The 14,674-nt window shown below is 43.1% G+C and overlaps 2 protein-coding genes across 3 annotated transcripts in view; one reads left to right on the plus strand and one right to left on the minus strand.

The window, feature by feature from the left end:
• Positions 1 to 3,427, minus strand: part of LOC115311560 (ATP-dependent DNA/RNA helicase DHX36) — a 93,520-nt gene extending 90,093 nt beyond the window's left edge. The window contains exon 1 of the mRNA XM_040207760.3: positions 3,231 to 3,427. Within this exon, the coding sequence (XP_040063694.2) occupies positions 3,231 to 3,319 (89 nt within the window). The 5' untranslated portion in view covers positions 3,320 to 3,427. The remainder of the gene's footprint in view (positions 1 to 3,230) is intronic.
• Positions 3,428 to 3,466: 39 nt separating this feature from the next.
• LOC8035754 (F-box/WD repeat-containing protein 7) overlaps positions 3,467 to 14,674 on the plus strand; it is a 32,158-nt gene continuing 20,950 nt past the window's right edge. Inside the window, exons 1-5 of one of the 2 annotated variants that reach the window (XM_040207761.3) lie at positions 3,467 to 3,721; positions 3,950 to 4,113; positions 6,855 to 7,018; positions 8,815 to 8,898; positions 12,171 to 12,351. In XM_040207761.3, the coding sequence (XP_040063695.2) occupies positions 3,605 to 3,721; positions 3,950 to 4,113; positions 6,855 to 7,018; positions 8,815 to 8,898; positions 12,171 to 12,351 (710 nt within the window). In that variant the 5' untranslated portion in view covers positions 3,467 to 3,604. The remainder of the gene's footprint in view (positions 3,722 to 3,949; positions 4,114 to 6,854; positions 7,019 to 8,814; positions 8,899 to 12,170; positions 12,352 to 14,674) is intronic. The other variant, XM_040500039.2, reaches the window with a different exon arrangement.

The raw sequence follows: 14,674 nt of genomic DNA on the forward strand, positions 1-14,674 counted from the left end.
AATCTAGCCCTATTGGCGACGAGATATTTAAGTGGCGCCACATCGCAGGCGCCCTCTCGTGACGGAGCTGGTAGGATGCAGGCAGACGACGCTCTATGTCAAAGCACAGAGTGGCTATGTTAGTTCACATCCATGTCGATTAAAAACGGCTAATTTAATAAAGAAACATGTATGACTGTTTTGTGAGTGATCTTTCTAATGAATAACAGTGCCCCGAAGTTGCTTTCTTGTATTAAAAAAACTTTGAAATGTTGAAAAACAAGCCTAGAGTTTCATATTACAGCCTGCGCGGTGTGCTTCAAGGCTATTCACAGGCACAGCCTTTGCGATTCTTGTTTTTCGTATCTGTGGTGGCTGCTCTAGAAAAGGGTTTTGCAATCACCATAGTAAATTACGTGCTGTTTTCTCAGCTGTGCATGCGTGCACTAATGTCTTGCAAAGCGCCGCACACATGCTTTAGCTACATTGAGCTTGCCGATACCGATGCTTCTCTCCAAGTGTGACTCGACAGTTGCTGGCCAGCAAGGCTAGTCAGCAACTGACACTTAGCTCCTCGCACATCGAATACGTGGCAAATAAGTTTGTCACGTCGCGACTTCTGCTCAAAAGGAAAGCAGGAATTTTCATAAATTTTTAAATTATCGGACATGGCCCGGCAAATTCAGGTGATTTATTTATTTATTTTACCCTCAGGGCGTGAGCATTAGAGGGGGAAGTGGTTGCATGAGATATTGAGAAAACACACACAGATACACAGGAAATACAATCAGTGTAGATTAGAAAAAATTATGTTCCAAGGCTTTTTTAAAAAGGTTGTGATCTATGATCGAGACTACGGGAGCAGCCAGGTGGTTCCAGTCAAAGGATGTAGACGGTATGAAGGAATGGTGAAAGACGTTGGTGTGAGCATATGGGATGCCAACTTCGCGTTGATGATCAAGTCTAGGTGAAACGTAAAGAGGAGGTATAATTAGCTTATTATGCAGCGTCTCATTAGTGAAATAAATTCTATGAAACAAACTTAGATGGGCTACTTTTGTACGAGTTGATAATTCAGGGCGAGAAAGATTAGACTTCATAATTAGTGCTAACGCTGGCTGTCCAATGGTAATTCGAAAATATAAATCTAAGAGAATGATTTTGGACGGCTTCAATCAAATCAATTAGTAGACTGATCTGTTCTATCCAGTTTTTACTTGGAATTGTTGACAAATTTAAAATCACTCGCTGAGAAGCGCATCACGCATATGCGCATTTGGATCCGCAAAATTAAATATACGAACAGTAGTAATTCATTGCAGGTGTATACCTCATTTTTTGGGACGCTGGTGTTACCGACTTACTAAAGACTTCGATCGCGATGTGATCTTACACGTTTCGTGTCGATCGGGTGAATAAGTAGGGGTTTACTTTAAACGACTCCGGAAGCCAGCCGCCACTTCTTCCTGCCAGTTATTTTGAGAAAATGTTTGTTTACTGGCTTACAAAATTCGAAATGGAATCAACTTGGAACTTGTAAGAGCTACCAGCACTTACAGAACACCCTGGAACCAACAAGATACCCAGAGTTGGTTTCACTGAATTGTTTACTACACACACAAGAGGTTCTAGACTTTCGCTTTCCTATTTTCAATTTGATGAGACATTCCTTTTTCAGTTTTATTTTGTCCGAATTGTTTGACGAAATATATTTTTGAAACCCGGCGTGAACAGTAGCCCTATCTTTGAGGGCCCGGTGAAAGTCACAAAATTGCAGCACCGGAGAAAAGCAGCACAGCATGCATCGACAGTCGCATCGAAAGCAGACTCCGTACCGGCGTCTGCTTTCGATGGGAGCTGCACTGCTTTCTCCCGGTGCTGCACTTTTGTAGAAATTTCGCCGGGTCCTCAAAGATGAGGCTACCATTCATGCCGGGTTTCAACAATGTTTCGTCGAACAACCTCAATCAAGCACGAAATATCACCCACGGTAGTGTATTAGATCTACGGCTACTGCACCCTGCCGCCATTGCGGTGTTCACCATATCACTATGATGGCTAGAGATAATATAACTCCACCAAAAAGATGGCCGACCGTGGCCGCATTCCCGTCCATAGGCGGAGCTGGTCAAACGCGATCCAGCAAATAGACATAGAGATCATTGGTCCTACCCGCGACGTAACAGACGATGACGATAATAGCTAGAGAAGCGCCCCCTGTAGTTCGCGCAAGCCCCCCCGTTCTCAAAACTCCCGTTCTCACCCCAAACAGTACAAAACAACTAAAGAAAGTGCAAAAATTAGATGAAGGGCAAGACAGAAGAATGTACACGACAGTGCTTGTCGTGTACATTCCTCTTACTCGTGTTTCGCCTAATTTTTTCAGTTTTCTTTTTTGTTGTAATGCATCATTAACTTGCTCAAGTTACCATTCTTATACACAGTAAAGAACTTCCCCGTGAATTTTCAAACAGATTTTCCTTTCTTATGTCTTGTTTTTGTGTCCTGTACATTGTTAGAGCAGATTATTCCTGCATTCTAACCTCTCAAATTTTTCTTTCTGCCTTTTTAACTCCCTTTTCCACTGAAGTAGTCTGCTCACTCTTCAGTGGTATTTAAATGTAAGCTTTCGGGTTCGGTTTGTCCATTTTGTGTTTGAAATTTTCATGAATAAATACTTGAATACCTACCGTGCCAACCGCGTATCATCCATTTCGGTCAACCTTTGTTAAAATTTCAACTTTTTCAACTTACTAACTGCCTCTATAACTAGTTCATGTCCCTCTGTACTCCCTCACTTGGCGTCTTTCCGTATGCTCCCAGTGCCAATCTGCCTACGCTTCTGCTCCCTGTATAAATGTGCCTACGCGAAAAAACCAAACAACCATTTTTCGCGTAAATTGCACGGAAAATCGTTGTTTTGTTCACCATGTTTCGTTTGTATTGCACTTTCTAGACTGCTCCAACAAAATCCTAAGAAGCGAGCGCGTGGTCTAGCATCTCGTTCGTACGAGAGCATGTGTAAATAAAACAATAACACTGAAGTGCTCTAAGGTGTTCGCTATCTATGAAACGGAGTATAAAATCAGCTAATCAGCATTATAACGGTTTACTACGGGCTGCAAATTAGCAACCGTGCCAGTGTTCCGCGACGTTTTATCGCAAAGGACGTTCCGATTTGGCTGCTAACGTCGTAACTCCTTCTTACTGCTCTAGTTAACACGTTCAAGATTACAGAGAGAGCTAGTTACCTCGCTGACAAGACGGTAGCACGCCGCCGAAGTATGAAGGAACCGAGGCAACCAAAGGAACTGACAGAAACGAGAACGAAGTGAAGCATGTGCTTGGATTGTCTTGGATACTAAATCACTAAATTACACAAGCTCCCTTCTCGTTTCACAAGGAGCTTGCGTTTCACTCACGATCAGGTTTATGTTGTTTCATGTTTGTGTCAGTGACATGGCACCAATGGCACATACAAATATAACCTAATTGAAACTAAGTTGAAACTTTCAAATATATTATACGTGATTTATTTAAAGTTAGCTTAATCAAGCAAGAAGTAAAGCTAGTCAGAAACAGAGAGAAAACGTGTGAATCACTGTTTGCAAGCAACTTGGCGCAGATGCAGATGGCGACGCTCATCGATTATCAACAAATCAAGCGCTGTCGCAAGAAATTGCGGCAGATTGATCACTTGGAGTCACTCAAACGTCCACTGACAGCGAATGAGCGTGCGAAGGTATGTCCCAAAGTTCTGTCTCTTGATCTCACTCAAACGTAAACACTATGCTGGCAGTAGCAGACGGTTGTTGGTAGTAGCAGACGATCAGAAAGAAAAAGGAACGCAACAGAGCTCCGTAAACAAAGCATGCGTGGGGGTTCTGTCTTTGTGTTTATGTCAACCTCTCCCTTAACTCTGGTAAATTTCAACCGCAGACGTGTGTGATCTGATGGTTGCCCATTTCAGCTTGAGAAGAAGGAGACACTACAACTAGGACTACGCCAGGCTTTGTCCGGAGACGAACGTTCTTTCGAGGAACAGTCTTCGGATTCGAACGAATCGAGCTGTGGAGAAACGGAGGTCGCTGACGGCCTCTCGGTTAGGGCAATGAAAAGACCGGCCGAGGCAGGGTATGACAATTTCGTCTTAAGCATGACACATAGTAGGTAGACCTTAATTTTTCCGGTGTCTTTCGGTGGTTATTTCTTTTAATCGGTGTATATCAGCGGTTCGTTTTGTACGGACGCTAAAAACGGTGATTATCGGTGAAAAATAAGAACTAATGAAAAACGAAGAGTTTAAATGTAAGTCAGAATTTGTATGCACACTTATAACACTTCACGCTTAAAATGCGACAGTACTTGTCTAAACAATGCGTCTAAACACGGGCCAGAGTTTGAGCCAAGGAGGTTAGAAGTACTAGGAGAGGGCACGGTGCAATATTGGTGAAGCCTAGTCATAAAAAGTTTAAACGATGTTGTGGCCAACGTGATTGTAGATCTCTCTGGCTATAGGTGCGCGTGACATGTCATGTGTGAGATGGACGGTTGATTGTAGAAGGACTCCTTGCAGGCTTGCGCGCGCTCCGTTCGGTAGGTTTTATCAGATTGAAGGCTAGTCTGTGGTGTATTCTAGTACCCCATAGCTAGACGAAGGCTAGCTACGGTCACGTGATGTGGTCACGTTGGCGTGGTAAGTAAGGAGAGTAAGGAGGAAAATGAGAAAGAGGTGAGGCGTCGAGGGAGCATGGCTTGTGGAAGCTACACGGCTGTCGTCATGCCCTCTCCTACGCTTCTATCCTCCTTGGTTTGAGCACTCTTTAACGTCATCATCCGGAGCATTTGGTTTTCTTCGTATCCTGCTACCCTTCTGATGATTAAAATTTAATTGTTCTGGAACAAAATGCTTCCACAACGAGGGAGGCAAGCTAGTCTCGCTATTCTTTTACGACATTTAACCGATACGAACCACAAGTGTAGTTTTGAACACTCGCCCAGCTCTGAAAGGACAACTCTGCTCAATTATGAAAATTTCGGGATAATGAGTGATTTCACATTAAAAAGCACTAATAAAAGGCACTACGTAACTTGCTTAGCAAAAAATAGGATATATATTGTTAAATCTTGCATTAAACATGAGCAGAAATTGAAAACAAAACTTCAGTTCTGCCTGGCAGCATTGGCCTCAGGCCGCCAAAAACATGGCTATCAGTGGTACAAGATGTCACATGAACCTCTATACAACGGCCGGCGGGCCACCTTTGGGGCGGATGTGGCCAGGCGCAAGTGTGATCTGCATTGCACTCTTCACCATATTTGGGTGTCTACGAATTTTGACGACGTCTGTACAACTGTGGCATCAGTCTGTGCATATAGTGTGAGCGAAACTCCGAGAGACAGTGATCACAAATAATGAGAACGACGGCAATTGTGACGCGGGAGACGATGGTAACTGCAGGACGGCTGGACGGTTCCCAAGAAGTGCGCTGTGCAGGCACGTTACGCCAATCACATAGACACCGCTGAGCCCTAAAAGGAAACATTGCTGACGTCACCCATTACGCTTGTCCGGAGAATTAAAAGCAAACAAAAAGGGGCAATGGTGATGACAATTAGCTCAATGTAGGCTCCGCCATCGCCATAGCCTTGACTGCACTGTGTGTTGCACCTCGATTCGCCTGCTAGAGTCAGTCGATCTCGGCAAGTTGGTGCTTTGCAAAGTTTGCCAAAAACATTTAAACAGAACTATAGATTGTAATATTTGACGTGTGGTCTTGGTAATACTGAAGAGGACTGCATTGTTCTTTCAAACAAAAATTAAGTGGAGTTGCCCTTGAAACAGATACTGTGACTAACTTACTTAGCTCTCATGCCGTTGTCCTTCAGGTTGGTTTGTCCTAAGTAAAGTTATGCACGCGACGAATGTCTAAGAAGGAAGGGTTTCAACAAGAACAATCCTCGCTTAGAGAAAACATTTCCAGAAATCAGTGTTCTTTGGTTTCAAAGACTGACATACACTTCACACGTAACACTTTTGCCTGCCTCTTTCTTTCCTATATCCCCTCTATAATTTTACTTTGTCCCTACACGGTTTAAAAGAGGAGCGCGCTAAGAGATTAATCTTCCCTGCAGAAAACCGACGTTGTTAAATTGACCTTTAGACGATTTTGCATTTGTGACACAGAGAAGTGTCTACTGGGATTTTCTGGCTGAAACCAGAAAGTCTACAGTCTACACATAGGCTACTTGGCAATCATTTTGTTTCTTAACGCGTGGTTGCAAACAGTGAACTTTTTTAACAATGCCTCGTTTGTTTTCGATTCTTGCGCATTTTTAGTGCTCTTTGATATTTTTGTTGGTCACTCTTGGCATTGTTGAATTCCTTTTTAGTTCTTGCAAAATCAAGGTGTTCTTTCTAAACCAATGCAGTGGTTCAATAGTGCGAATATTGCACTTAAATCAAAATTACCCTCGTGTCTCAGATTAATTCTTATTCCCTGACAAGGAAGGCATTGTGGCGTATGACATACAGACGTCTTCCACAATACATTCCGAGATTTCTACCGCAATGCACCCGTCAACTATCGTCACCCACAAGCAGCCATGTCCTGTCAAGATTTCTTGCAGATCGCCACTACTTACACGTGGCTTGCATCAACGTTATATCCGCTGCTATTCTGGTGGCCTCGTTGCTAAGCATGCACCTTCAGCAGTGCATTTGGTACCATTGAAGTAGTTTTTTTCTCAACAAGAACGACAGCATGGTGCAATAATGACAGATGCAAGCCATGTGTTGAAGTCAAATGTGGCCTCATAAAACATTGTGTGTTCTTCTACTAAACACCCTAATTCTTTTTTCTTCTGTTTTTCAGTGATAGTGCCGTTAAAGAGGAACACGAGAACAGAGACAACAAAGCGAAAAAGAGCCGCTGCCCCGAACGAGGCTACGTCGAGCAGTCCGAGCCAGAGGACGACCGTGCGACCACCTCTCGGGAGTCTCCGTCTCCCTGCTCCCATGGAAAAGTCCGGTGTTCAGGTCGGAAGGCTTAGGATGCGGGCTTTACATGATAATGCCGTTAGTGCAAAGGTGCGAGCGAGCTGGACAAGAGTGACGATAGTAATCCCTGGAGAAGGGGAACAAGGAGGACAAAAGACAAACACAGATCCCAAACATAGCGCTCCACTGGAAATAGAGAGGTCCCTGGTTCAATACCAGGACCAGGTGGCTTTTCTCGGTCACGCGTCAGTCATCTAGTTTTAGACTTTAGAAATATCCACTTTCATTGGCAAGAGTTTTTGTAAGAAGAAGTGAACCATGCCCGAACCATGCCATGCGTCGTGAATGGTTCAATGGTGCCTCAAAAATGAAGTTGGCATTGCAATGTCCTCGTACGACATTTGAAGTTGGCTGTTGGGACCAGTGTTATTCAGCCAGCTCAGTCGTGGGACCCTGCTCTGGAAGGGGGTTCCTTAGCGATTTACCTAAGGATGCAGACTTTGCGGTAGAACTGATAATCATAATCATTGACCAGCTTCCATCGCGCCTCGAAGGTGACGGACAGCTAACAAAATATTTTAGTCTGTTGCTTGTGATAATTGTTTTTTATTTTAATTTTTATTAGTAATTATGTTTGCCTGCTTGCTATGGCAATACATTTACGTGAGATACACCAAATCTCCCCCTATTCTTAAAAAAATAAAATCGTCCTTGTTAATTTTTTTTGGTTAATTTTTTCTGGAAGCCCAGAGCCGCTAATCTCTGGCATTTGTCGAGGAGGCTTGCTGTTGCACGAAACTGTCGTAAAATGCCAGTGGCACCACCGCTACAAAAAAATAGGACACGGTTACAGACATCTTCTATTTTATGGCATCTACGGGCAATTCCACAGCCGAATAGATTTAATGAAGTTTGTTAGAACCGTGGGATAAGGTTGCAGAACTTCGCAATATCTCATTAAAAAAGTTTTACATAATTTCCAGAAATTTTGTATGAGCAAATGATGTCCAGTTGAGCTTGCAGGTGCAAGTGCAAAAAAAGCTTCTGCTATCAATAATGAATGTGATTTTCTCATTAGAAATTTCCAAAAAACGGTATTGGAGTTTTTCGTGCATCTTTCTCCTGAGACGAGTACATATAGTGCCTGTTTGTGTTCCCATATTTGCTGTCAGGCTGAATCTATGAAGTTGCTCCAAATCTCACTACCATAAAATGCTGAGCAAGTGCCCACCTAAAAGTTGAAGATTATGGTGAAAGAAAAAGGGATGAGCTCTTGTTGGGTTTGAGAGCAGAAAACCAGGAGCATGTGGTAAGGTAGGCCCTTGTTTGATCCGAGGGTATGGTATAGGAGCAGTATAGGATTCAGGCGAAACCCTTAATTTTGAAAGCAATAAAGCTTCACTGCTTTGCATTAGTGTGTTCGGGGAATCAGCGCAGTAGGCTCAAAAGTCTGCTGGGGTGGGTGCTTGGTGAGTTCTTTATTTAGTTTTCCCAATGTTTAGAAAGGCAGCACGTGAGCGCTTACTGCAATGTGGGTGCATGCTCGGTATATTTTAGTGTACTGCTTTCCATTGATCCCGGAAGTCACCTTCCCACAGCCTTTTTTTGTGCCCAGTTTTCATGTTTTAATATTGGTAATGGTATCATATGCTCAATGGGGTTAAAGGTGTCTCAACATCTGGCTTTGCTTCTCTGTGTTTTGTGCTTTGCCCTTGAAATTTAGTGCCTGCTCTTGTAATGATGATTTTAGCCAGAGCGCTTCACCAAGACACGTCCATCGGATCAGGTGAGAGGTATGACGTGTACCTCCGTCAGCAGCTTGCCTAAAATTGCAGCGCAAGAGAGAAAAAGCCGGAGCCGACAAAAAAAGCGCCTCCCGCCCAAGCTGATGCATCCATACTCCACTCCGTCTTCGCCCCGTAAGCTGGCAACCTTTATTTCTGATTTTCACTTCATTGACTGCTTCAGTAGAGTTTCTGATCAGTGTCTGTAGAAGCAAGGTAGTAGGATGATATATTCTAAACCTCCAAATATTGATTGAGGTATCAGTACAGTTGAGCCTCGATTTAACGAAGTCACCGGGACCCGCTAATTGTTTCGTTAAATTGGAAACTTCGTAAAATCGAGAAAGACATTTTTCGGGCATAGGCTGCGCAGGGAATCCAGATTTGTTTGTTAAATCGGGAAATTCGTAAAATCAGGTTTCGTTAAATCGAGGTTCAAATTTATATTCTAAACTTTCGAATACCGATTAGAATATTTGTATGCCGATGGTGGCAAAACGAACCACATGTAGCTCTTTGTTGGTCAGAGTGGGGCCTTCAGAACCTGGAAACTATCGAGACAAAACAGTTAGGGGTGGAAAAATAATCTTTGTTCATGAAAGTTCTGCAATAAGCAACATGCTCAAAACAAGGCAGAGGAAATACTCAAAAGCATGCGACGCATGTGCTTCGCAATTGTGTGATCCAACTTAAATTCCTTCGAAATAATTATTAGATCCAACAGGTTTGGTTATTGCGGAATATCTGATTGGTGCGGCAACATGCGATTGACAGACCAGATAGCTGCAGCACAGCAGTCAGACTGTTGGAGCCAGTAACAATGCAGATGATGGATATGTGATGATGCCACACTCTGAGTACTGGCCGAATGGCCATCGGGCATGGCCTGTCGAATTAATTGGTATTTTATATTTCAAAATCAAAATAACTATAGTTTTTTTTTGTTTTTTTTTATATAGAAATGTATGGGCTTTGGTCGGGACCTTTGAACAGGGTCGAATTAAGCAAGTTGACTTAATCGAGGTCGAATAATGCAAGTCGACTGTATACTGTAAAATTCGATAGCACCATTCACACACTTGCAACTGAGTACCGTAAAATACCGGGCAAGCGCCCACTCAAACTTCAGAGATATCACAAAAAATGGGAGATGGGCGCTTTTCCGGTCATCAATTTTACATATAAATGTACCGTGCACATATTCTCAGATCTTACAATTTGGGGATGGGCGCTTAATGTGGAATGTTCGGATGCACGGTATTCTACGGTAGGTCCGAGAGAGACAAGACTGGTTTTTAAGCTTTTAGCAACGGCGTTGGACCTGCTTCGCTGGTGCACATCTTATCTTGTGCCGTTGCAAGAGGCTTAAAAACCGGTCTTGTCTCTCTCGGTCCTACTCGGTTGCAAGTGTGTGAACGGCATTTTAATGTTTGCGAGGCCTTAATTTTCATGGATTGAAAAATTTGCGAAATTGAAGGATACGGAAAAATTTTGGTCCCTCAGAGTTTCAATGCAGGCATCTGGAATTCGTGAAATTTAGTGGCCACGATTATGTCCTCTGTGACTAATTTGCGAAAAATAGGGGCCGCAAAAATGAAGGGTTGTACAGTACTTTGTTTTTGCTTTGTCACACCCACATCAAACAGACACATATTTCTAACAATTAAAAATGAGAAAGGAGACTAATAATATTGTCATTTTATATAAATAAAAGAAGTGGGAGGGGAAAGGCGGTGCTCACCGCAGTGAAGTACTCGTGTGTATGTGGTGAGACACCATTGAGAAATGACACAATATTCAATATTGGCAACACCTTCAGTCTGAAACACAAACCCACAATAGCGTGCTTCAAACCACATACCTAGCGGTAACTTGCCAACTGTCAAGAAAAACAACAACATAAAACACACACACATGCCACGTTTTACTTGTCGAGGATACTACTTCTACTTTCTTGTGGCTTGTATGTTTTGGATTTTATTTAACCGAAGAGCGTTTTCCACTCTTTCGTCCAAACAAGAACACGCTTTCCTGGGACGATCGATGCCTCTGCATTGTCTTCTTTTTTCTAGAAACAGCATTTTTTGCGAGATAGAACACTCAAAAGCGATCTTTAGTGAGAATCAGGTCTTTCTTGGCTTTAAAAAAAATTTTCTTCCTGATTGGCACCTTTTTTTTTTCAAAAGTGATATTTGGTCCTGCCAAACATTCAATGATGAACTCTGTAGTATCACTCACTTATTCACTCTACATTTTACGGTTGCACTTATTTGTGGGCCATCTCTGCAAAAATGTAAATTCGGACCAGCAGATATCCGCATGTGATCCGCATTCCCTGGCGTCCGCATGCGAACTGCCAAATCTGATTAATTTTTGTCCGCATCCGCCAGTTGATTGTGGATACCTGTGGATGATCTGCGGGCATTCTGCAGATTTGCAGGGCTCTATTGACCAGTATGGCTGCAGGCAGTTTGCTGGAAGTAGATTAACGTTTTGTGAAACCGCCTTATCGGGAGGCACGCGTAAGAAGCATGCGGTGATTGGATGCCGACTGTGCCGCCGGTCCCACTCTCTCGCCCCTAAAACCCCCTAATAAAATTTGTGCTTCTTACAAGTACCAGCAACCATTGTTCTCTGAACATGCGAGCCACGTGCTTCGAGCGAGTGCTCCGCTGCCATTTGCATTTCCGAGGGCCGCTCGAAGCAGCGGTCTCGTGCATTGGTGCATTAACACTACAGTGAAACCCGTTTAGAACGAACCCACGTACAGCGAATTATTGTCAATATCGACCTCTTAAGAAAATCTAAATAAAAGTGCACGTAAAAAGTACTTCTTATAACGAACAACATATTGGCTATATCAAACTTTTTCCCCCCGGGAACACTTCCAAAAACCCGCACACAATCGTCTTCTAGCCTGTCTCCCCCCCCCCCCCCCCCCCATGAAGAAAAAAAAAGTAGGAAAGAAAGAAAATTCCAAAAGCGCAAGCCACAAACAAAATTGAGCGAAGAAAAGTGATTCAGAAAGGGGATAAAGCTACAAAAACTCTCTGCACGTACGCAAAGAAAAAAAAACAAAAAAAAACTTGTCAGAATGTGGTTGCCCACTAAGGGAAGCGATTAAGAGTGGGAGATAAGCTAAAAAAACAAACTCTGCAACCATGCAAAAAAAAAAAAATATATTTTCCAGCGCTTTGTTACAAGGTGGAAGCGAAGAGATGAGAAAGGAAGAGAGCTCTCGCCTTACAACAAACGTATCGTTGAAGTTCGTTGTAAATGATTTTTTGCTATATTGAACTACTTGCTATATTGAACTGATCGTAGCGTTTCCTGCTGTTTGTTATAAACGGGCTTGACTGTATTTGCAAAAGAAACAGAAATAGATCAAGGGCCCTAATCTCCCCCAGCCTGCCTACGCCCCCTGGTGATCCCGACCGCGCCCACAGCACCCCTGGAGACAGCCCCCGAGAAGTGGCTGCTGCACTACAAGCGGCTCAAAAAGGCCGGTTTCACCGTGCGAGAACTCAAGGGCCACCACGACATCGTGTGGTCAGTGGCTCTCGACGGAAACGTCCTCGTCTCTGCAAGGTGGGTAGCACATTTGTGATACGACGGATGCCTCGTTTGTCGCCATGGGATGGAGTCATTAGTTTAGGACGTGTTTTGTTTTCTAAGGTTACTAGGAGTTATTGAGTTATAAATGGAAAATTTTTTATCGATCAAATAAGTTTTTCTTTAGAACAACGGTCTGTCTGGACAAAAGTAAGGAAAGCGATCTGCTACAGGATGCTATTCTCCGGATTAATGTCCGCACCCAGTGCCTGAACTACACGTAAGATATTCTTGTACAATGCACGTATTGACTAATGCCTGCTTTATTAGCTAACGAACAAACTTGTATCATACATAATAGGGTTCTTCGTTTTCGGGTTTTATATTTTTAAAAAATCGGGGGGTAAAAACTGGGTGCTATTTTTCGGGCTGATAATGGGGGAGAAATCGGGTCTTTCTGAAGCCATTAGGAAATCAGGTTTTCTCGGGTCTTATTTATGAAGGACAAGTACCTGAAATGTATTTACATGAACAAAAGTCAACAAAGTACATGATATAGCAGTGGTGCTCGATCTTACAGTATATTTCTGCCTTCTGACTCATTCTGAAGCGAATATACACAGAGGTAACGCAAATCAAAGAAGTTCGTTACCATCAAACGAGTGACCAAAGAAGCAGTTCTAAAGCAGATCCAGAATTGTTCCTTTTTTTCATAATTCAGCTAATTTCAAGGCCGGTATTCGGGGAGAAATCTGGTTTAACCCGATTCTGATAGAGACTGTTTGGGATGCAAAAATCAGGTAATATCGGGTTTTACCCAGAAACGGAGAACCCTATACATAAATCATCAGTAGCATACACTGTCATTCCCAAAATCTGTCTAGTCTTGTCATAATGAACGATCTAGAATTACAAAATGTACCAAATTCAGTAGGGGTGTGCGAATACTCAAATATACGAATTCGAATTGAATAGCAAGTTCCCAGATAATTTGATTTGCGAATCGAATTCCTAGTATTCAGTCGCTCGAATATTCAATATTATCGGCCAAAGACAGGCGGTCGGCACGGAGCTCACAAAGGAACAGTTTTATCTCCCAATGTTAGCGCCGTGATGTTCGGCAGACCATGCAAGAAACACCTCTTGGTCCTACCATTCCACAAAAATCGAACGCACAGGTTAGAAAAAAGAAAAGTAACGAACACTACAAGCTTTATAGCAAGCAGATTTACCGTATTTACTCGCATAATGAACGCATGTTTTTCCCGAAAAATTGGCACTTATTGGGGGGAAGGGAGGGGGGGGGGGAGGTTTATTACACGGGGTAAAATTTTTGCATTTACACACTTTGTGCAAATGTCATATTAGGTGCCTATATGACAGGGCAAGGTACTGTGCCACGTCTCCCGTGATGGAGGCGCACCCATGACTGATCAGGGGCACGCCACAATAACCATGCTTTATAAATTGTAAACCTTTTTAGGGCGCTTTCAGGATGCCTTTTGCCGAAGGAAAAGTGCCCTACGAAGCTCATTCAGCACAAAAAGCAACACGACCATACTTAGGCGATATATATTGCTAGTATCCTGCGGGCACGCTCAGGTATAATCCGCGACTACATGTATAAGAACTCGTACGAAATCCAACCCCCGACTGCCGAAGCCCGCTCGCACGGATCAAGTTTCGTTCACGGAGAGGCTACCAAACACTCAGCCTACAGCGCAGCGTGCACCTCGCTGCACCGTTCTGTCGCGGATTGCTTTGCTTTGCTTTGAAACATACAGTTGAACCTCGATTTAACGAAACCCGATTTTACAAATTTCCCGGTTTAACGAACAAAGTTGGGATTCCTTGTGCAGCCTATGCGCGAGGTCTTCCTTCCTTGATTTTACGAAGTTCCCGATTTAACGAAATAATTAGGGGGTCCTGGTGACTTCGTTAAATTGAGGTTCAGCTGTACAGTAAAACCTCGTTATAACAAAACGGGATATAACAAACTAATGGATATAACAAAGCAATCATAATTCCCCTTGCTTGCTAATAGTGGGAAGAAATGGACATTGGCTTTAACAAACTAATGGTTATAACGAAATAATTACGACCGCTCCTTCAACTTTGTTATAACGAGGTTTTACTGTATTTATAAACGCATTTACCCGGAGTATGTGAAATTAGGCCTAACCACTTTCACAATTTCACTCTCTGAAAGCGGATCACAGACGACGGCTTGTTTATTGACATCAATGCATCCGATAGGTGAAGAATGTCGGGGGTCGGCAATTCCTCGACCCAAGCTTCGTCAAGTGTGCGCGACACTCGGTTTCACGGTTGATCACTTCCGTAACTACCGCAACTACGC

Source organism: Ixodes scapularis, unplaced genomic scaffold, assembly GCF_016920785.2.
Source record: "Ixodes scapularis isolate PalLabHiFi unplaced genomic scaffold, ASM1692078v2 PGA_scaffold1__304_contigs__length_218370807, whole genome shotgun sequence".
NCBI classification, from domain to species: Eukaryota; Metazoa; Arthropoda; class Arachnida; order Ixodida; family Ixodidae; genus Ixodes; species Ixodes scapularis.